At 36.7% G+C, this 23184-nt stretch overlaps 1 protein-coding gene across 4 annotated transcripts in view; it reads left to right on the top strand.

Moving 5' to 3' along the window:
* IFT122 (intraflagellar transport 122) overlaps positions 1-22955 on the top strand; it is a 71080-nt gene extending 48125 nt beyond the window's left edge. For all 4 annotated transcript variants that reach the window (XM_039346548.1, XM_039346547.1, XM_039346546.1 and 1 more), the window contains 9 exons: positions 1553-1693; positions 3860-3957; positions 4186-4286; positions 13941-14106; positions 17107-17218; positions 17664-17792; positions 18546-18625; positions 20771-20935; positions 22358-22955. In XM_039346548.1, the coding sequence (XP_039202482.1) occupies positions 1553-1693; positions 3860-3957; positions 4186-4286; positions 13941-14106; positions 17107-17218; positions 17664-17792; positions 18546-18625; positions 20771-20935; positions 22358-22444 (1079 nt within the window). In that variant the 3' untranslated portion in view covers positions 22445-22955. The remainder of the gene's footprint in view (positions 1-1552; positions 1694-3859; positions 3958-4185; positions 4287-13940; positions 14107-17106; positions 17219-17663; positions 17793-18545; positions 18626-20770; positions 20936-22357) is intronic.
* The last annotated feature ends 229 nt before the right edge of the window (positions 22956-23184 follow it).

Below are 23184 nucleotides of genomic sequence, written 5' to 3'. Positions count from 1 at the left end.
CTGATTTAACATTTTAATTAAAAGACAAATCATCTAAATCAGAGGTGTCAAACTGGCAGCCCATGGGCTGGATGTGTCATGCCTAGGCCACGCCCATCCCAGCTCCGCAAAGGCAAAAAACATTGCAATACATCACAATATGTCACAAGACACCCGTGATCTAAATGATCTAAATGATATATTAATATTTATGGAGAAGATTTTAAGTTCTTTTAAGAAATTAGTTAAAAACAATTTGTTTAAAATAATTTATTACAATACTACATTTATATCTAGCAAAGTGTTTCTATGCATTCACATAGCATGGTACCTCTTATTAAATGAACTAAAGTCAGTGCTCATACTTTTTATGATTAAAGGGTATTGTAAATATAAATATTCATATTCTAGCTTATCAAGAGACTAGCGTACTTGGGAATAGCTTTAATATTTTCTGAGATACATTTCAGAGTCCCATTTTATGTAGTTTATAGAGCAGCTATTTCTGTGTGATATACATTGGATGTATTTCTTATAAACATGCCATATGCATTTGGAAGAACTTGAGAGATCTAATTAGGATTTGAAAATTGCATGGTTTTCTCTCTTTTAAAAGAGATTTTTGTTTTGTTTTTCAGTTTAAGGTTCTCTGAACTTACATCAAAGGGCTAGTGCATTTTATTTAGTTTTCTGATAATTTTGTGTGGAAATGCTGTGACTGTATAGCACTTTGCTGCTAATTCATAGACTGTCATCCTAAGGGCCATGAAAGCAATCCTACAGCTCATAAAACTATCTGCAATTGTATGGGATACTGGGATAGAGTTTAAATTGCAAAGGGACTGTTATTTTTGTAGCAGTTTGACTGTGAATATAAGGCATAATGTTTAAGGGAAAATAAGTAGCTGCTGGTGTGGAATGGTGTGTGTCCTAAATTCCTGGGTTTATATTGGTGAAAGGATCAGACCTAATTTTTATTCTTTTTGCTGGAAAGCTGTGAAACAGTCTGCCATTCTGTAATTGCCAGGGACACCCAATAGATCATTAATTTGGTTTTAGTTGTGAAGTCAGTACAAAATAAACTTAAATGTGTGCCCTTTTTCACACCAAGGTCACTTTAGATTTCACAGATTACCTATAATACTCCTTTGTGAGAAGACATTAATACTGATTTTATTATCCACTTAGCTTGAAATATCCAACCGTTGTTGTCCTGGCTTTCACTATTACCGTAATAGCAAGTACAATTCATACTGATATTCACCCTTCATTTGTTTCAGTGATAGGTATTGGGAACCAGGAAGAGAACCTTGCAAGTGACTAGAAATTGTGCAGCTTCTTTGCCTGATAGATTATGCATTTAGGAAGTTTGGGGTATCATATAATCCACAAGAGTTCTGTTTAAAAATATATGTAGGACTATATTAAATTTCCTTGCAGAGTGTAGAAAAACAGAAGAACATAATCCTTTTGGATGCTTTGTTGTTGATGTTTAGATTTGGTGCTTTTTCTTAATTTTAGTCAAGCTCATTAGCTTAATCACAGTTTTCTTTATTTTGACTCCCCTTTGTAGCATTCCATAAAGCTGGCAGACAGACTGAAGCTGTTAAAGTGTTGGAACAATTAACTCACAATGCTGTGGTAGAAAGCCGATTCAATGATGCAGGATATTATTACTGGATGTTGTCCATGCAGTGTTTAGATATAGCTCAAGGTAAGGAAATGCTAGCAAGTTTACTTTCTGTCTATTCGCACATGAAAATACAATGTCTGACGTACTCTTGAGGACTTCAATGAATGTTCTTTGTGAATTACACTATGTAGGACCTCTGGGGTGGGGTGGGGGATATTGGGAGAGATTCGTATCAGTTCAGTTTTTAGATTATATGTATTATAATTTTATTTTTTCATATGAGGTTGAGAATAGCTGATCAACATAGAACCCACTGTTTTCCCACATTTTCTGTCCTTCCACAGGTGACACAAGCTCATGTGAGACATTATCTTTCCTTATTCATCTAACAGTTTTCTGAAAGAAACAGTAATCATTTCAATAGGTTCTATATCGCAAAATTGGGCCTGAGCCAGAAGAAAATAATTTGTCCCTTATCTCTTTACTAACCTGTGGCTGAACTTTAGTATAAAATTAGGTCCAAGTAAATTTTTACCATTATAACATGGTAGATTGAAGTAGAGTGTCTTTTATTATGTGACACTATGCAAACATTTCTTTATTTTGCAAGTACGCATAAGATACAGATCAGTAGTCTCTAGTACACCGAGCTAAGATTACAGCTGTTCTTCTGTTCAGTTAACTAGAAATATCTCCCTCTGAACTCAGTAGGATTAGCTTTTAAGTAAACATTTGTACCAGTGTGCTAGAGCAGGGCTTTTCAACCTTTTCACAGATTGTACCACTTTTAGGATATGGCAATATTTGAGTACCACCAGTCGCCTAGCAAGGTGTCAAAATTTTGATGACCCAAAAAAGGGGAAAAAGTGATAAAGTATAGCTAGTCCTTAACTTACAACAGTTCGCTTAGTGACTGTTCAAAGTTACAAGGGCACTGAAAAAAAGTGACTTATGGCCATGTTTCACACTTATGACCGTTGCAGCATCCCCAGGGTCAATCTACATTTGGATGCTTGGCAACTGATTCATATTTATGATGGTCACAGTGTCCCAGGATCATGTGATCCCCTTTTGCAACCTTCTGACAAACAAAGTCAATGGAGAAACCAAATTCACTCCTCCTTTTATATCCTCACTTCTCTCCCCTTCTTTTATATCCTCTCTTCTCTTCCATTCTTTTATATCCTCTCTTCTCTTTCCTTCTTTTATATCCTTTTTTCTCTCCCCTTTTATATCCTCTTTTCTCCCCTTCTTTTATATCCTCTTTTCTCCCCTTATTTTATATCCTCTCTTCTGTCCTCTTCTTTTATATCCTCTCTTCTTTTCCATTCTTTTATATCCTCTTTTCCCTTCTTTTATATCCTTTCTTCTGTTCCCTTCTTTTATAGCCTCTCCTCTCCCCCTCTTTTCTCTTCCGTGCACCTCCAGTTGATTCTTCTCAAGGCTGTGCTTCTCCATCTCTCTTTTGCAGTCCCCTTCTCTTCCCCCCATTGTTTTTTTTTCTTCTCCCTCTCCCGCCAAAACCTCCTTTTATAGCCTCTCCTCTCTTGCCCCCTCCTTTTCTCTTCCGTGTGCACCAGAAGCGCTGATCCTGGGCCTTCTGTCTCGCCCCTACAACCCTGCAGAAGTGCACTGCGATCCTGGGCTTCTGCCCAGCCCCCATAGCCCTGCAGAAGCATCGATCAGCTGTAGCTGCGTGCTGCAATCCTGGGCTTCTGCCGAGCACTGACAGCCCTGCAGCTCCGGGTGTCTCTCCCTCAGGCTTGGGCAGTTTTGCCACCGCTTCAGCTCATTGTCCTCCCCCGCTACACTTGTCTAGGACAGTCACGTACCACCGGCCAGGTGCCAAATTACCACCCGTAGTATGTGTACTACCGGTTTGAAAGCCCTGTCCTAGAGAACAGCAGATAATTCCAAAATGCTGTTTAAATCCAAATGTTGAGTTGGAAGATGCTGGTTCTTTTTGCTTGTAACGTCTGTAGTTTGATTTTCTAGAACTAGAAGGCAAATGTATTCCATAGTTAGCCATAGCACCCAGCTATGTTCAAATGATGTTTCAGTGCCACTTGCGCCTCGATTTTCCTGTTTTAAAATACAATATCTCATGTAAAGTTAACTACAAAAGCTATGGTTGGAGGCATATTTGTTTAGGAGCATTAATACAAGGTTCTTTCAGCATAAGTCTTTCATTATTGGGTTGGCAACTGTTCAGAGGTTTTCTGCTGATATTGCCTTTTCCTCCTTCAGACAATGAGGAGAGGAAGACTGAAATGTTAAAGAAGTTTCACCACTTCCAGCACTTGGCAGAACTTTATCACGCCTATCACTTCATCCACAAATGCACTGTAAGATATTTACATAGTTACAATTCACTCTTTGACCCTCAAGCTTTCCCGAGTTAATTAACTGATGTCGTATTTGCTTGCCTGCTGTCATGGGGAGATTGGTGTGGGATTGTCGGTATGGCTAACTTCTTCTGTGTGCTTTATGATCATCTGTTCTTACCTCGATATTGCTGCACCTCAGTGTGTAAGGTAGAAATCTGGAAATACACTTTTATTTTTCCACTGCAGGAAGAACCCTTCAATCACTACTTACCCGAAACACTCTTCAACGTGTCTAGGTTTTTACTTCATAGCCTTACCAAGGAAACTCCTTTGGGAATTTCTAAAGTGTATCCTTTGAAAGAGAAAGGGAAAGCCTACGTCAAATCCAAGACTTATTTGGTGAACAGAATAGAAGGCTCAGTGGTGGATTGGGTACTACATCCTGCAAGAATATAGGATTATTATATTGTGTGATTATTCCTTTTCTACAGTTCACAGCCTACAAATCTTTTAATGCTATGTTTTATGTTTGATATCATAAAACAGTTCCTAAATAATTTTGAAACACTTATAAATCATGAAAACATACAGCTTAGAAAATATGCCTTTTAATTGATAAAATGGGCTTTAGCCCAGGAAAACCTTTGCCCCCATAAATATCTTTGATCTGTCGTGAGATTCTCAGTTGCCTTTGCTGCAGTAGATTAGTGTGGCTACTTTTCTGAGCTCCATTATTGGGAAAAATGCATCTTCTTTTTAAAATAGCATTGCCCTATTTTTTAAAAAAAGAAAATTACAAACAGAGGTAATAAAATAATATCATTTTATCACTTCCCTCCTAAAAAAAAAAAAAGGAAAGAAAAAGACTGGAAATCTATCTCATGGGCAAAACAACTCCCGAATATTTTGAATAGATTATCTGAAAGTATACTTCCTTGTCTTTTGTTAGATAAATCATGTGTTGGCTGATCATATGTTGATGAGAATTGATTGGTGCAAATCAGGTGTAGATTTGTCCTTCTAGTATTGTGTAATAGTAATTTTTGGACATCTTTGCTGCAGGAAAAATCCATTTATTTTTATGTTGATTGATTCCAAATGCTGGAGATATAGCCAAATGGAACATACACTCTCTTAACTAGCAAATTGATTTGAACTTGACTGTTTAATCAATTTAAAGTCGTGTTAACTTTTCTGTGAATTTCAAGCCCAAATGTGACAATAATAGGGCAGATGTGTGAGTTAATCTTTCAATTTCTAAATTATATTCCCAGCAGCAAGGTGATTGCTTCCAGTCCTTATTCATCACTTTTTGAGGCATCCAGTACATGAAATAGACTTATTTGCTATATTAACCACATTTTAAATTAAATTAATCTCACATTCTTTAAAGCCGTCTTCCTCTGGTTCACAAGCAGAGAGCGTTCAAGTTCATTATTCCAACAATTCTCTGAAATAAGAGAAAATTGTAATTAATTCCAGTAACCCCAGTGCCATATACTTTTTTTAGAAAGGTAATTTCCAGTATTACCCTAAAGGAATATAATCCTGAATCTAAAGCATCCACGCCCTCTCCTGCCCACCACTCCAGGAAGAACAGATAAGAGAAAGAAAGGTACACAAACAGACAGACACAAGACAAAAATCCAGTTTCTCCCATTTTTTGCCTATGAAATCTAGTTTTAGAGATCTACCTTCCCCACTGCCCCAAAAATGTGTGCATGGGATTAATTGATTTTTATTGCTAATTTTTTATAATCCCCCATCACATGTATATGATAATGAGGATCATATAAAGACAAACAAACAAAATAGCGCAACAAAATAACAAACAACAAAGTAACAAAATAATTAAAAACAATAAAAAACATTAAAAATACACAGCCTGCAGGAGAGAACACTCAGTTTCCTAACAGTATGCCATGTGGCAGGCACTTGTTTGTGGGGGTACATGCACAAACACACACACACACAACACACACACACACACACCTATACCTATATAAAGTATATGAGTATATATATGGGACAGGATTTATTCCTTGCCCATCTCCCATCCAAAATTCAAAATTAATTAATAATTATTAATGAAAACCAATTGCTTGTAAAATTTAGTACTTCATTTACGAGGTTAATTCTTCAATCCATTCTGTCCCACACAGAAATACAATGTACTTACACACATTTCTCTCCTTTCCATCAGAAGTAGTTAGAATAAAAAAAAAGATGGAAAGAGGGTGAGAGTAAACATTAAATATATATACTACGTATACATAGCTATATATACTATATATATTGTTACCAGTGTCTACTATCTATACAACTATATATACTTATATCATTTGTCTGAAATGGTATAGTGTTTCCTGCTTCCCTTCCAACTCTGTTATTCTGTATTGGGAAAGAAAGAGAATGATGGAAACACAACTGGATGGAGTTGAGGCAAAAGGAACAGTATCTGGATAGGGAAGAAAAGACAGAGAATTCTTTATGTATTTCATTCACTAGGCATAGTTTCTCCCTAAGGGACCTAATCTGGGATTAATTTTTGGTTTTAAAAGCTCCTTCTCTTGTTATGAGCAAACAATATAAGATGGCCCTGCAGCCATCTACAGGTATGGGAAAACTCTTCTCTAGAATAATGGCATGGGAACCTGTCTTCAAAGTTTTGAACAATTCTGGAGCATCAAAGGCAACCATGGCCAGAGGATTAAGACACGTTAATCTTTAATCTTAAAAATATGGTAAGACAGAAGTATTGACATTGAATAAAATGCTAAGAACACTCTTAGATAATCCAAATTGGGTTTTTTTTTTCAGTTATGCAAAGGTTTTAAAAATAGCTACTAAATTGGTCCAAATAACAGCATCCAGTTCACTGACAGAGTGAGTAGAGAAAGCTAAAAGGAATTTCACATTTAATTCTTAACATAAAAATTGTACTTTGGCTAAGGTTCCCTTTGAGAAAGGAACAAGAAGAAATAAAAACTTTCAACGGGTAAGGGTCTAAGAAGCAAAAATGAAGCCAAATAGATAAGACTCTTCAGTGCTGACCTGCATAATGTGTGACATGTTTGTCTTCCTGTTTGGAAACAACTTGGCATACATTTGAAGAAAATGCAAGCACGTGGAAAAAGTCTGGGAACTGGAGGAGAGAATAATTGGTCCTCAGCAGCTGATGACAAAATCAAAGGTGTATCCATTCAAAGAAAAGGAGCTCTACAACCTGCTAGTGGAAGCAGCCTTCTGTAAGGATGATAGAATAATTAACTGTGAAGGGTGAGAATAATAACCTAAAGCAAGAGCTACAGCAATACTCTGTACTCCTGTAACTTTGAAACAGCTTTTAGGCCCTTGTAGATGAAGCATACAGAGGAAAAAGAAGAGGCATCACAGAACAGGAGTTAATATGCTGGATCCCTCAAAGACTGAGAAGATGCAACTACTGTATGCCTGCTAAGAAAAAAAAAGGCATTTTGTGAAAGTAGATTGTGAATCAATACTACAGAGAACTGAAATAATTGTACATCAAATGGACCTACAAAACCACTAGCAGGAAGTGTGCTGTCAGCCAGGGTCAAGGATCAAAGACTTGACAGGCCAATTTTGACATTTTATCAAAACCATCGACAGCTTCTTCCCAGTAATACATGTTGGGACAAATGATACCATGAAGAACAACTCCAGCATTTCACCATGGAATGTGACAAGATCAAAAGCCTAGGATGAGGAGTATTTTTATTACGCTTTTTGTCCATGGAAGATGACTGGAAATGAAAAGAAGACTACTATAAATTAATAACTGGCTATGCAAATGAGGTCAACAGGGCAGATTTGGTTTTGCAGATCATGGTCTAAGTTATCTAGATAATGGATTGCTGGCAGAAGAAATGACAAAAGTGTATTTGGCCAAAACATAGCAAGTTTGATTAAGAGAGTTTTAAATTAAATTCTGTCTGTGAAAGGATTTCACAGAAAAGCTAAAGTAAGGACTTCAGGTAAAGAGTTGTGCACTGTAAAAAATAGAGTGTTGCTGAAATGGGGCCTCTTAAACCACCAAAGAGAAGTTGGGAAAAAAATTTGCTCATAAGCTTCATGGCTTTCATTATCTATAGATTAATACTGAGAATATGGGAAATAATCAAGATGAGCTGGAAAGGGAAATGGAAAAGGGAAAAATATGATTTAATGGGTGTAACAGAAACCTGGTGTAATGCTTTCAGGAGTAGAATATATTAACTGAAAGATGAATTAACTGAAAGAGTAGAAAGGCAAGAGAAGTTGCCCTATATACTAAATATATCCATTCTTGTTCAGAAAGCCAAATAAATGTACTTGGCAATGATATAGAGAGCTGAGCTAAAATTACTGGACCAAAACAAAAAACAAAAGAAAAAGTAATACTGTTGCTAATGTCTATCACCCATCCAATCAAACAGAAGATATAGATGATGTCTTCCAAAAGAAAGTGAATCTGTCAAAGAGGCATGAAATTATAGTTAAAAATTATAGTTTTTAATTGCCCTGACATTTTTGGAGAGACGAGCCTAAGCTCTTTCAAGCATCATTCTTTCAGGAAATTCCTGACTTGCCTTGCTGATGGAAAAGAAACGAATATGGTGTATGTATACTTCAGACTAGATTCCAACACATTTTGAGGAAAAACCTTTTTGTCAGGGGAAAAGTGCTGTAGAACAGCATTTATAAATAGCAGTCATAAATAAGGTCTCCTGGCAGGAGAACTTAATAGGAAAAGGAAATAAAAATGAGTAGGGGTTCCTAAAGAAGCAGATAGTATAAGCACAGTTCCACACTGTTCTGATGAGAAAAATGGATGAGAGCAAAAGCCAGTGTAGTTAACAGAGGGAGAATCTGAAAATCAAAAAGGACACAGAGGAAAAGGCCACATGCAGTCAGGTTACAGAGGAAGTATAGAGACAGGTATTTGGGGCTGAACTGAAAAAAAAAATCACACTAACTGCTGCCCGGTGAAAATGGCAACATGCAAACTAGTGCCAAAGATAAGGCAGAACTACTAAATTCCACTTTTGGTTCCATCTTCTCCAACCAAAATAAATGTATGTTTTATCTGAAATTTATAAAGATGGGATGAGGAACCAGGATTGAATCTTGAGATTGATAAACACATAGTCAGGAATACCTCTTTACATGGAATTTAAAGACCAGATGAACTGAAGTGGTTGCAAAATGTATTAACAGAATTATGATTTCCAAATCACAGTAAGTACATCCACTTTATTCTGCTAGAATCAGACTAAATGTTGAGTGTTACGTAAGTTCTGAGTCTTATGAATCTTTTAGAAGGATTCATAAGAAGTGGAATAGATTCAGAGAAGAGCAATGAGAATAATTATAAGACCAAAAAGTATGTCTAATAGAGGAAGATTGAATGATCTGGATATGTTTTACAGCAAGAAAAGGTGACTGATAGCATTCTTCAAATACAGGAAGATGTCACATAGAAGAACATTAAATCTCTTCAAGAGTGCAAAATACGGAATTAATTATGTGACATTTAAGTCAGTGCCAGCTCTTAGTAGCCATGTCCCCAAACTGATCCATCAGGTCTTCCAAGAGTTCATCTATCACCTCTGTAAGTGAACCCATCCACTTTGCTGCTTATTGTCCTTTTTCCTTTCCTTCCAGCTTTCCCAGCATTATAGACTTCTTCAGAAAGCTAGGTTTTCTCTTTATTTATTACTTTGAAAGATTAACTGCCCATCGTATATACCATAACTCCTGGTGGTGTACAATGTGTCCAAAATACAACAATATGAGACGGGTTATTTGAAAACTTTGAGTTAATTCATTTGATGATTCATTTGTTTGCTTTCTTAGCTATCCATGGTATTCTCAGACGTTGTCAGCCTTGCAAAGTAATCCAGATAGGAAGCATGATTAATTCTACTTTATTGTAAAGTTACATTAGCAGAAACATGCAAGTCTGAAAGTACATTTCTCCCCTAAAGAACCTAGGGGAAGGTCCCATTTGAAGTGGTTGCCACACCCACATTATTTTCACAGATTAAGCTGCCTCTTGTCTGACAATTCCATTGGTTGTGACACTTTCTCCTTTATCCCAAGGTCATTTCCACATACCAGCATAGGACTCTTCAACACCAAAGGTCAAAAACCATAAAGCAGAAGGTCAAATGTTAGAGAACTCGTCTAATTGTCGTTTAATGGCATTGTAGAACCAACTATCCAGAGAATAGCTTTCCCTTCAAGAGACATCTTAAAAAAGAATCTAAATACGCATCTCTGGGTTTTTTAAATTTGAATTTCTGGAGTAGACAGTAGATTTGGGTCAGTGGCATAAATGTCCTTTCAATACTGTGATTCTAAGTTATGAAAAGCCTAGTTTATTCCTCCCACTCCCAACTTCTGAATTAACCCCTATTTTTAAACTGGAGTTGACCCATAATGGTTAAGCTTTCATGTTAAATGTTAATTAAAATTATACTGTGACCCAATACTTTTCATCTTGCAGGAATGGAAATTGATCCATAAACAAGGAGCTCAATACTTTCAGGTTTTTAGTGGTGTTGCATAATAGCATTCAATTTGAGTCTGAAGAAGAGTTCAATTCAGAGGTTTCTCATTCCAACTGTTAACCAAAGCCAAAATAAACATCTCATAATAAATCTGAAAGAGTAGAAAATTAAATCTATTTTGCCCAGCAGGTTGTCTATAGAATGAAAATGGCCCAGCCAGACAAAATTATTTAATATCCTATAAATGTGTTGAAATGGAATAAAGAAATAAAGAAAGACCTATCAAAATTTTAAACAATATTTGAGTTAACTTCATCCGGATCACATTTATCTTATTCCCAATATATCAAAGAATATCAAGCCATCTTTATCTTCTTTCCTATCAAAATTGGTGATATATTCAAATTTAAATGTTGAAAAAGATTTCTAGTTTTCCACGAGGGAATATATATATATATACACATATACATATATATATATAGTCAGTCAGTCAGCCAGACTCTGTATATATGTGTGTGTGTGTGTGTGTGTGTCTGTCTGTCTGTCTATCTATCTATCTATCTAGCTAGCTATCTAGCTATCTATCTAGCTATCTATCTATTTATCTATCTATCCCTAGCATTTCCAGTACAGCTTAAAAAGATTCCTGTCTAGATACAAAGAGAACTCATTATAGAAAACAATTTGCCTGTTTGGATCAAGGATAATGACCATTATAAGACAGTCTAGATAGATCAAGATCTAAGGAAGTTTTTTGATTTTCAGCAATGTAACAGTTCTTTTCAGAATGACCTTCCGGATAATTTGGTTTCAAGATGTATAGGTTGATACATTTAAATGCCCTCTGAATAGTGATATAGGTTGATTATGTGCCATTAAGCAGTGTCAGTTTAGTGTCTACACAGATAGACCTGTTCCCGGATGATCAGTTCCCAGCCTGACTCTTCAGGTGTAATCAACTCTTATCTCTTTGCTGCTGGTTGCCCTTTCTCCTCTTTTTTCCACCTTTTCAGCCTTATGAACCTCTCAAGAGAACTAAATCTCTGTATGTGTCCAGATGAGGTCAATTTGATCATTTGTCCCTGAGTATTCTGCTTTTAACATTTTCTTTGTTCATGGTATTCTCAAGAGTGATGTTTGGAGAAATTCAAAAGCATCACCCATTCAATTCTGCTTTTTCAAAGTGCATCTTTTGCTTCTATAGATTATCACAGGTAAAATAATTGCAGGCATAATTCTCATCCTTGTAAGTATAGACACATTCTGGCACCTGAATATCATTTCCAAGGTTTTCATTTCTACCCTACCAATTATTAATCTGCAGATTGTTGATTCCTTTATAGTTGATTGTCAGTCCTAAAAAAGCAGAAACTATCCACCACTTTAAGACTGGTTGCTGTACCAGTTGTCATTATTTTAGTGCTATATATTTAAATAACGTATACATTGCACATCTCAGTATTTGGGGCGAACTCTAGGTGACTCTAGACCCTTTATATTTAGTCAAAGTCCCTCCCCCCTTTTAAAAAAAATTCTGTGGCTTTCTCAATCGACTCTGTTAGAAGTTTCAAGTAAAAAATTAAAGTCTTCAAGTAAACAAATGTTCTCCAGCTAAAGTGGAAAAGATCTCTGCAAATCTTCCTGAACAAAAGCTTCAGGTGCTTTTGAAAAGTTGTTGACCCTTTCTGCTTCCACCCAGTGCTGGTTTGATAATAACATCACCACCAAATATGGAATACTGCAGGTAGTCTTCAGCTTTGGACCATAATGAAGCCTGCCCATTATGATCATAAGTTGTGACATTTGTAAAGTGGGCCATCCTGTGACCAACCTGCTTTTATGGCAATCTTTTTTTGGTGGCGATTATTTAGTGAGCCCATTGTTTGCTATGGGGCATTTTTGTAGAAAACTGAAAACAAACACAAGTTTATGGCAAAAATGTACATCACAGTCATGCAGTCGTAAGTGTGGAATGGACAGCAAGCACCTAAAATACGATCACATGACTTCAGGGGGAGCAACCATCAGAACTTCAAAACAGGTCATAAGATCTGTTGTAACTTTGAATGGTTGCTAAGCGACCAGTCCTAAGTCAATCAAAATAGAGCTGGAAGGGACCTTGGAGGTCTTCTAATCCAACCCTCTGCTCAAGCAGGAGACCTTATACCATTTCAGACAGGTGGCTGTCCAGTGTTTTCTTAAAAACTTCCAGTGATGGAGCACCCACGATTTCTGAAGGCAAACTGTTCCACTGGTTAATTGTCCTCACCGTTAGAAAGCTTTTACCTTAATTCCAGGTTGCTTCTCTCCTTGATTAGTTTCCATCCATTATTTCTTGTCCTGCCCTCTGGTGCTTTGCAAAATAAGTTGACTCTCCTCTTCTTTGTGGCAGAGTTAAAGTCAAAATCTACCTCTGCTTTAGGCAACTGTCCTGTGTTCTTTCAAAGCTGGCTTGGAACAGACCTAATTTTCTTTTTAATGGTTTGATTTGGTCTCCTGCATGATAGTCTCCGGTTATCACTAAAATGATCCCCTGCCTCCAGCATTTTCCAGTATCATTGCTGTCTGACATACAGTAAGTGCCTTTTTGCTTTAGCTGGGAAACTGGGATGACCTTCACCCTTTGGGTGACCTTTCTGGGAGATGCACTCTTGAAGTCTACTCTTGATATTCTTTGATCATTCATTCTTCCCCAAAACAACCCTCTTTCTCCTCCAATCATAATGAGGCAGCATAGCAGGACTTAGGAGTAAAAGCAGGGGATAAATAATAAATAAAATAAAAAATTGAATCCAGGAGAGTCTTTATCAGGGTTAAGCTAAAGTGTAAACGATCTACTGTCTTATTGGTGTGTCTGGTGAAGAGGCCAGTGAAGATTGCAGATAACTTGGTCTTTTGTGACTGAGAGTAGGAGAAACACAAGAGTGATACTTGACAATTTGCCCCTACTATTTTCCTTCCTGATATTGGGTGAAAGGTTTAGAATCCAATTAAGCAAGCTAAATTTAAGCTCGTGAAGCTGAATTTATACGATCAGATTTATCTCAACAGCACATTTATCCTCTTGATGGTTGTCTGGTCACCTGTCAATTGAACATAGCATGTTTGTTTTACACTGCACATTGGAGTTTGCATTTGAAAAGCAGGGCTGCCTATTCGCTGGTCTTTGCAAGTAATGTTTTCGGCATTTTTGTCCCCAGAGATGTACGGTGTTTTCCTTCCTTACAAAAAAAAAAATCATTGTCTTTTCTATGCAGATATTGCTAAGCCTGACGTTAAATAAGTTCATTTCTGAATCGTTCCATTTCCCTTGTTCATTCAAAAAGCCATTGGTATTCAAGCAGTTGTTTTGTATTTTGTTTATGTAAACAACCTTCACATCAAGGTTTTGGTTATGCTTTAGTTCGTGACTCCCCGGATTGAAAGCAATGATGTGGTTTTCTCCTGCTTGCCATATGTATGTTTTGTTCCTTAATTTGATTACAGCAATACATTATTTGCCCTGGCAAAACAGAGCAAAGCTCTGGGTGCCTATAAATTGGCTCGTCATGCCTATGACAAGTTGCAGGGACTACAGATCCCAGCCAGATTTCAAAAATCCGTTGAACTGGGAAGCCTGACGATCCGATCCAAGCCTTTCCACGACAGCGAAGTAAGTCCTCTTTTTATTGCAACCATGCTTTGATATCTGACATGACACATGGGATCCTGTTGGCACCTGGCATAAAATCTGAGAAGCTTCCTTTGTGAAGCCTCACGAAGGTTCAGAACTTGTTACCTTTTGAAGGTCATTTTTTTTTAAAAAGTGTCCCTTCTTTTTTTGAGTAGTTGTCCATGTCTTCTAACATTCTGCCTAAAGGGGCTGAGCACGTCAAACTACATAGGATATTATAAATACTTAATCTTAAATGAACAGGACAAAATTCGTTCCATCTGGGCACCTGAAATAATATCTACAGAATACTAAGGTCCTAGAGGACTTCAAAGTTGCCTGAGGTGCAGTCTAAAAGAAGTTTAAGTTAATGAATCAAAGGTCCTGTTTCTTAGGCCTCTGAGCCAAACGCTCCCTTGTTTTGCTAACCTTTGTTCACTCTCTCTCTGACAAATGAATATGTTGCATAGGATTCATTTGATGCTAGAGGGATTGGAAACAGAATATATGCAATACCTCAGACAGTCCTGTTCTACAAGATGATAGAAAGTTAACAGTCCCAATTTCCCATTTTTATGTCTAGGTCTGTCCTGATGTAAAAGAAAAACAGGAAGAATGTAATATTTATTTGTGTTTGCTTTATACCCCGCCTTTCAGCTCTAGGGAGCACTCAATTTTTGTTTAACAAAAATTAAACAAAAATGGGATCCAAAAAGTTAAAAATGAAAGATTAAAGTTAACAATAACATTTAACACTAAGTCCATTTTACAGTTGTGAAGGTGTACTTTTACCATTTTGTAAGCACAGAGAGAGTGAGGCCTAGTATGGTTCCTGAGGGCCCATATCCCATCGATTCAGAACAATGCAAGCCTTCTCCTTGAGGCCCAGAATGATGAATCCTGAGCACAAAAGCATTTTTAAGAAAGTCTTCTGCTGAATTTAATAATTGAACTGGTTTGTAATGGAATAGTCAGTTATTTAAACATTTGGGCCCTAAATCATTTAGCTCTTTAAAGGTCCATACCTATAATTTAAATTGCGCCATTGTAAGCAAGTTGACAGCCAATCATAAAAGATGCTTATCCAGTGACACCTGAGAATAAATGAACTTCTCCAATCTGCAAACCTCACTATTTGGCTATAGTGTAATCTTATTTCCTATTTATCCGCAATACCTCTGTCTTATCTGGATTCATTTTCAGCTTGCTATCTCTCACCTGTTCTTCAGCTGTGCTGGTTATCAGTATAGTTTTGAATCTACTTCAAAGTGCTGTTTTTAGACTATAAAGCTCTACACTGCTTGTATCAGAATGCCTTAAAGACTAACTTTTCCAAATAAAATCTCTTTCAACCATTCATGTCTGAAGGGAAGGGATGCTTTCTGTCTCATCCTTATAAGAATTCAAAGGCAAATGCACATGCAGGCTTTCTTGTGTTGGAACATCTTGCCCACGAGATACATCTGGAATTCTCCTTGTTGAATTTCTGCACAGGTGTATATACGGTTTAGTTCAAGCTTGAGTTTGATTTTTAATCTCTATATATGAGACTTTCTAGTGATTAAGCTACTGTATTTTATAGGTTGGTTAAAGGATAAGGATCTTTCAGTTTTGGCTGATTAAGGTTGACTTTTGTTATATTCTTTATTCTTGTAAGATGCTCAGACTCTTGAACTGGTTGTTATATAAAGTGACATAGCGATAGTCTTCATTTAGTGACCATCACTGAGACCAGCAACTGGATCATTAAGAAAAGCAGTTGCTAAGTGAAACCAACACTGTGCTTATGAACTTACTTCAGCTTTCCTTTGTTTTAAAGAATTGTGAAGATTGTAAATGCAAGGATTGATCATAAAATTACTTTTTCATCACAGTCGTAACTACAAATGGTTGTTAAATGAGACAGTCACTAAAGCAAGGACTCTCTAGAACGTATTAAACAGATTTAATAATCTATCGAATTTAGCTAAAGTTCTCACTGTTAATTTTGGCTAAGCAGATTGCGCCCTGGAGTGCATATGAAGCTTTTGATTTTTGAAAATTAAAAGTGGCAATTATCATTTCCCAAAGTCCTTTCTGCTATTTGTGATTACATGGCCTGTTGGACAGAAAATGAATAATTTTTCTTTTTCTCTGTTGTGAGTCTTTTCTTTTTGGTAAAGACTATCCCCCCAATGACTTTAAAATGCCTTTTTAAACGTTGAAGCTAAACTAATTGTGGCTCAAACAGCTTGGGGCTGGAGTATCAAGAGGATGAATTATTGGACTTCTGGTTTTTTCACAATTCTAATTGACTCAGAAAATCCTTGTATATAATGAAACAAATAAAAATGTGCACATTTCTAAGCTTGCATTTGTAGTTGCTCTCTGGATCTGGAAGACTCTTCTACAGGTCTTCAGAATATAAGACTTATCATGCTTTATAGCAGAGGTCCCCAACCTTTTGGCCACCCGGGGACTGGTGCCATGAAGAAAGGTTTTTTCCACGGACCAGAGGGGGTGTGGTTTTGAATACTGCCTGCATCCTGAGGATGGAGCTTTGCTTGTTTGTGAGGCCTGCTTGCTGGCATGCTGCAGTGCTGGTCCACGGACCGGGTGTTGGGGACCCCTGCTTTGTAGAATCCAAATAAGACACTTGTAATTTTAAAAGTCATTTTTAAAGCAACAGGTATGTGTTACTTTAGATCCTTTCTTCCATTTTATAAGTTTTGATGTGCTGGTACACTCAAATAAATAGGGACTTACTGTACATTTATTTCTGTATTTATCATATGTCTTGACTGATTACTTCCTATTTGCATCAGGTTTGTTGGGTATCTTCCTTAGAGGTCTTGCATTACCAGCCAGTATTGGAAATCACTTTAGACTGGCCTCTAAGAAATGGGGTAATGGGCTGGAGTGTTTGAAGAATAGCCATTCACTCTTCCTTGGGTTTAATTCAGATGTTTAGATTATTGTGGCTGGCTAGCAGTGACTTTGCCTCTCTGTGTTTCTTTGCAGGAGCTGGTGCCTTTATGTTACAGGTGCTCCACCCACAACCCCTTACTGAACAATCTGGGGAATGTCTGCATTAATTGCAGGCAACCTTTTGTCTTTGCTGCTTCCTCTTATGGTGCGTTGGAATATTACATTTTTCTACAATATTACATCTCTACATTTTTTTCAGTGAGACTCCTAGTTCGGTGCCTTGCAATCCTTGCCTTCCCATTTAGTACTGCTTCTCATAATATTCACAGAAAAAAGTTCTATTGCTGTATCGGTTAATCCTATGACATCTCAATGGTGCTCTTTAAAGACTTGTTATCTTCTCAGAGCCAAACTGGCTTTTAACAAAATGTATCCAAAAACCGGAACTAGATGATGGCCTTTGGTATCCTGTACGTGAGAGGAGTGTATGAATGATATTAAACTAGCGGGATTGTGTTTTGTTTGCATTTTGTGTGTGTAAGTGTATGTCCAGAAGTGTTCTGTTTATCTCTAGAATGGATATCATGGGCTTTGCAGCTGTTCTGAGGATTAACCGTTTTTTGTTTTTTTTTCTCCTGCAACCACTTCAGATGTCTTGCATCTGGTTGAATTCTACTTGGAAGATGGAATAACTGATGAAGAAGCTGTTGCTCTGATTGATCTAGAAGTACCCAGACTAAACAAAAGAGGCAGTGAATGGCAAGAACAAATGAGTAATGGTATCCTTCCTAGCAGTTATTTGGGATAAGCGTGTTATTCTGGCAAATCTGTAGTAATGCTATATAATTTTTATTTTTTTAGTAAAAAGATAAAAATGTTAAGTATAACAATTATTTGAGAACAGTTAAAAAAAAAAAAGCTCCATTCTGTAGCCTAGGAAAAGCAACTTGGATTTACTTTGAAACTCAGCATTGGTGGTAATTGTACAGTTCTAATTATTACAGGTTAAGTCCTATGTTCTCTATTGATGTCTGGCTGCGTTATAAAGGCATGGAGCCAAAGAGATAGAGATCGGTGTGTAAAGGACTCATTGTGTCACTGTAAAAAAACAAACAAACTGCTAGGGTGCAAAGAAAGAAAGTGTAGTAATGTTACAGGAATTTTTTGATTTTGTTTCAGAACAAATCATGAAGTATTGTGTTTTCTCCAGTACTGGAACTGGGAATGGGAGTTTTCCTCATTCACAGAATACAAAATATTAGCTCCACTCCTTCTAGCTACCTTCTCTCTTTCAGGGGCCCCTGCTTATTTGCTAACCTTTGTCTTTCATCCGCAGATGTTCATATTTCTAAACAAATCACTGTATCAGGAATTATGAAAATAAAATGTACATTCATAGTTTTTCTCATTGGAGATAAGGAAAAGTTGAAACCAGGGTTGGAAATCACTCAGTTTCCACTGCTTGCCTTTGCTCCTAGTGTAATTGTGTAATGTCTTTTAGAACTTATTTTCTCCCTAACACATGCTTCTAGGTGTGCAAACAATGAGACTTCTTTATAAAGTGGACGAGATTGAGGAAGATGATCCATTTACAGCAAAATTGAGTTTTGAGGTTGTAAGCAATTTCTTGTTTTCTTTTCAATTTCTTGTTTTCCTGAACTGTCTCTTCATTCAATTGTTTTCTTTAGACTGTTGATTAGTTACAGAAATGTAGACCTAGGGGATTTTCTACAGCAAACATGCTTTTCATACCATCATTCCCTTTCATTAATAATATTTTATGTTTTTCTACCAGATCTCTCCCATAGAATACAAATGTTGCCTTGATTTGTCTGACCTTTTTAAAATTCCCTTGATATATCTGACAGGAATGGCTTATGTAATTGCTGGTTTGGCTGAATCACAGTTCTCATACCAGGCAGCTTGAATAGGTTGTGCATCACACTGCAAAAGTGCCTAAAATTCATTAATGAGGAGATGGTATTCACATCGGCCATGATGATTATGATGTTTATCTGGTGGCTTATTTATGAAGTACTTATCCCATCTCTCCTTAAAATTAAATTAACTTTTAAGATGAATAAAGAACTAAAGAAGCAGCTGGATATCCCGCAGGCAAATATATATTACTGTTGCAGAAACAGGAGGGTGGCCTAAGAAGTTATTATGCTAAGAAGGAATGCTTTTTTATCATTTGTAGAACATACATATTGAACAAATTTTAATGGTAGCTTTAGAAAAAATTAAGGGTAAAAAGTACTATTACAATTTATTTTACTATTTTTTACACTGGCTAGATGACTCTGAGGCATAACTTGCCATCTCCATAAATGGGCAGTTTTTATTTTGGGCATTTCATGGGGATCAGCCCCAACTTTACATTTGTTAGTTTACTATCACCTTCTGCCTACATAAAGATTTAGTTGCCATTGAACCTTAAGTGAAGAGATCTCTAAATTGCACTTAGACAGGGTAATAATATTTTCAAGTTCTAAATGATGGGTAATAGTGATTACAAGGCTTCTGTTTCTAATTAGAAAATGTATGTCAGTCACTTTCAAAATGAAGTGTGGTCCATCAAAGGCAATCCCAGAGCTGCATGAAAGCCTGGACTTGGGGGGGGGGGGGGAAGGGGGAGAGAACTTTTGGAGGAATAAAAAAACACTATCTAAAAATGGTGACATCATAGAGCACTAGTGGAATAACACTAATACTCTAGTGCAGGGGTCTTCAAACTTGGCCCTTTTATGATTTGTGGACTTCAACTCCCAGAATTCCTCAGCCAGCGTGATGTGCACATGCAATGCTTGGGGGCTCAGCTAAGTCTGGAATGTTTGTGGTATTCCAGTCATCTCCTAAAGACACAAGATTAATTGGGGTGTTTTTCCTTTATTATACGTCCATAAACCTTAGAGGTTGTGTCATAATAAACTTAGTGAGCATATTCCAGTCATTTATCTGTACCTCAGCAGTCCATCTGCAAAGGCCACTCTTTTGAAGACAGCAAAGTCCACATTTTGGACAGAGAGGACCACTGGTTTGAAAGAGTGGTCAAAGAGGCTATCTATGTCAAAATTGAACAGCCCTCTCTCAATAAACGGGGAGGGATCTGACACCATTTATCTCCAGTCTACAACACAGTCCTTTCAACAGTTCCAAGAAGGCTCCACACCCATTTGCACTACTCAGGTGACCCTGAAGAAAACAGATGAGCCTCCAGGCAGCTCTAAGGACACATTTAAAAAATGAAATGACCAGCTGTCTGCAAGGAGTATAAATCTTTCCATTCCCCACCATCCAGTCAGAGCTGAAGAAGCTTCTGGATGAGAAGTGAAATGTTTTCAAAGAAAAAAAAAGGAAAAGAAAAAAACAAGAAAGTCCAGTTGCCTTGTGAAAAAGCATCTTTGGGATGACTGAGAATCTCCATAGACATATGTGTACCTTAGATGACAGAACAGATTTCTTCTGGGGTAGAAGATGACTAAGCTGAAAGAGACTCCAACATGCCATCTTCAGCGTTTTCCAGATTTCATTGCAGGAGGACTATGTGCAGGCTTTTCAAACTAGGAATAGTTCCAGGGCTAAATACAGAACTGAATAGGAACTGATAGCTCAGTGTAAATACAGCCTCAGTATATGCAAATTAAAATCAAAAGTAATAACCCGTACACAGTTTCTGAAATGATCTTTATCATTCCAATGGCCTCCACCAGTCTCAAGCATTTGTTTTCTTTCTGTAATTATTCTTTTCCTGCAGCAAGGTGGCTCTGAATATGTCCCTGTCGTAGTGAACCGCGCAATTCTCAAATCCATGAGCAGGAGAGATGTGTTGATTAAACGCTGGTCAAAGCCATTGCAATGGCAGTACTTCCGGTCCCTCCTTCCAGACAATCCCATTACCATGTGTTCTTTCTGCTTTCAGGTATTTGAGTAAGATTTTGGGAGGGGAGTGAGTGGAAGGGTAAGGAAGAACAGATACCTGTAAAAAAAATTCATGAATATAAATACTGAGGATTTGGAGGTGTAGATTTGCTGGCTAAAAGCAAAATATGTCCTGGAAATGGGGAAAATTGTAATGTTTTTAGATATGTTTTCTGCTGCACATAAGAAAAAAAAATGACAAGCACATGATCACTGCAGAGCATTTTGCAAAATGAAGTAAAGCAGCTGCTGAAAGACAGTTTGATGAGTCTGTTATTTGAGCAAAAGAGGAGAAGAATAATTACACTTCGCTTTGGCGATTTCTTTCTTCCTTGTCTGACTATTTGGTGCATAACTCTAACCAGTCAATCAGGTTATATGAAATTAAAAGCAGAAAGACACAGGATACTTAATGGTTATATGGCAATTAGTTTGTATTCAACAACTTTGAATAGCCCCTTGTGGGTTTTTTTTTTTAGTATGCATGGCCTGCAATGGTTTAATCTTTTAAGGGGACATTTTGTGATATGGCTGAGAATTTGTGCTTAAGATGTCTCAAGTACTGCCATTTATTCATGGAGAGTAGCAATTGTGCATTAATATTTTTAAAATGAACACTTCTGTACAAACGCAAGTCATTCATGAAATTATAGATGTATTGTTTCAAGAGGGATGATTGTGTTAATCTGCTTGTAGCAGAAGCGGTGCAAAAATGCCATAATACCTTAAAGAATAGTAGATGTATTGCAACATACATTTTCTGGTCTAAAGCCTATTTCATTAGATGTACCAGCCACTGTAACTTCAGCTGTATAGATGTACTCATATACAGAGGGATTTTTCTTTTAAATAGAAGGATCAAAGGCTCTGACATATAAAGAGACGCGGACATTCTGTCACATTTCTTGGCAGAGATTTAATCTTTGCAGCATAAAAAGTAGAATGACCCATTCGGAATCATTAGTTCAAGAAAGATTATTCCTTCCATAGTAGGAATCATATCCCAGTTGTCATAAGATCCAAATGCGATAGAGTTAAATTTGCAAATAACTCCACATTTACTCATTGTACAATCTAAATTCATTCCTTTTTTTTCTTTTTTTGGAATCTTAATCATTTTAAAATTGGCAATGTACTATCCCAAGATATTGACATATTTTTTTTTCATGGGTTGCAGTATGTTGCTATTTTTATTTCATCTTCATTTATCCTCTGGCCTAGAAGATATTTATCCCGTGGAAAGAACAGAAGGGCTGTGCTGGCAAAGGAATAAGCCTGCAATCATCTCCGTGCAGAATAGTATATGTAGGGGATAATGCACTGAAAGGAAAGACCAGAAATTGTCTTTAGATAATCCCATCTACTCACTTTCCCACTACCCTGTTAACATCTATTGAGTCCATCTTGCAACTTTCATTTACAGATGTTTCATTCAGAAGATTATGAGCTCCTGGTGCTCCAGCATAATTGTTGCCCATATTGTCGGAGAAAAATAGATGAATCCAGCTAATAAAGGAAACAACAAGACTATTTGGCAGAGAGTAGTTCTGCTGCTGGGACTCCAAAGCATTTCTAAGTTCATTAGAATTTCTTAGTAGTCTGTTATTGTTGTTTTTAAGAATGGATGGATAGGCAGAAAGAAAATTATTCATGAAGATAAAAATATACTTTTCTATTCATTGTGAATGAGAATCTAAATATCAAGTTTTGTTTTGCTCTTCAAAGAAATGTATGTATATATGTTAGTATATACTTATAGTAAAATTTGTATGATGCTGTATACCTTGTTGATTTATAAAATAAGAAAGAAGGGCTACCTGGAGATATTTTTTCACAATTTCTTCCACATATCCTTAACTTTTTGATAAAAGTCTGTCAGTTTGTCCTAAATAACTTCTTCGGTGAAATTCTGCTTGAAGAAACAGATGCTGAATTTTAGTGAATGGAGTTAGTTCTAAATTGGCCTCTAGTATTAGATTTTTATTACCATTCCCAATAAAATATGTGGGTTGCTTTTAAAAGTGTCCTTATATTCTTTTGAACATTTTTCATGTTTCTTAATTGCTGTTAACAGAAATTGGCATCCACAATTTTGAGTAAATTGTTATAGTTGAAGAATATTACTTTTGCAAAGTCTTGTTTTTGTAAAAAAAACTGACTTAAATTTCTTTAAAGCTTAGCATTATTTAAAATGCTATTGTAATGAGGCATGTAAAATATAAGAATATGGGGCACCATTGGGTAAGTCAG

Source organism: Crotalus tigris, unplaced genomic scaffold, assembly GCF_016545835.1.
Source record: "Crotalus tigris isolate CLP2741 ecotype Arizona unplaced genomic scaffold, ASM1654583v1 scf7180000018006.973166, whole genome shotgun sequence".
In the NCBI taxonomy this organism is placed as follows: Eukaryota; Metazoa; Chordata; class Lepidosauria; order Squamata; family Viperidae; genus Crotalus; species Crotalus tigris.
The sequence above is the reverse complement of the archived record's forward strand: the minus strand, read 5'-3'. Positions and strand labels throughout refer to the sequence as shown.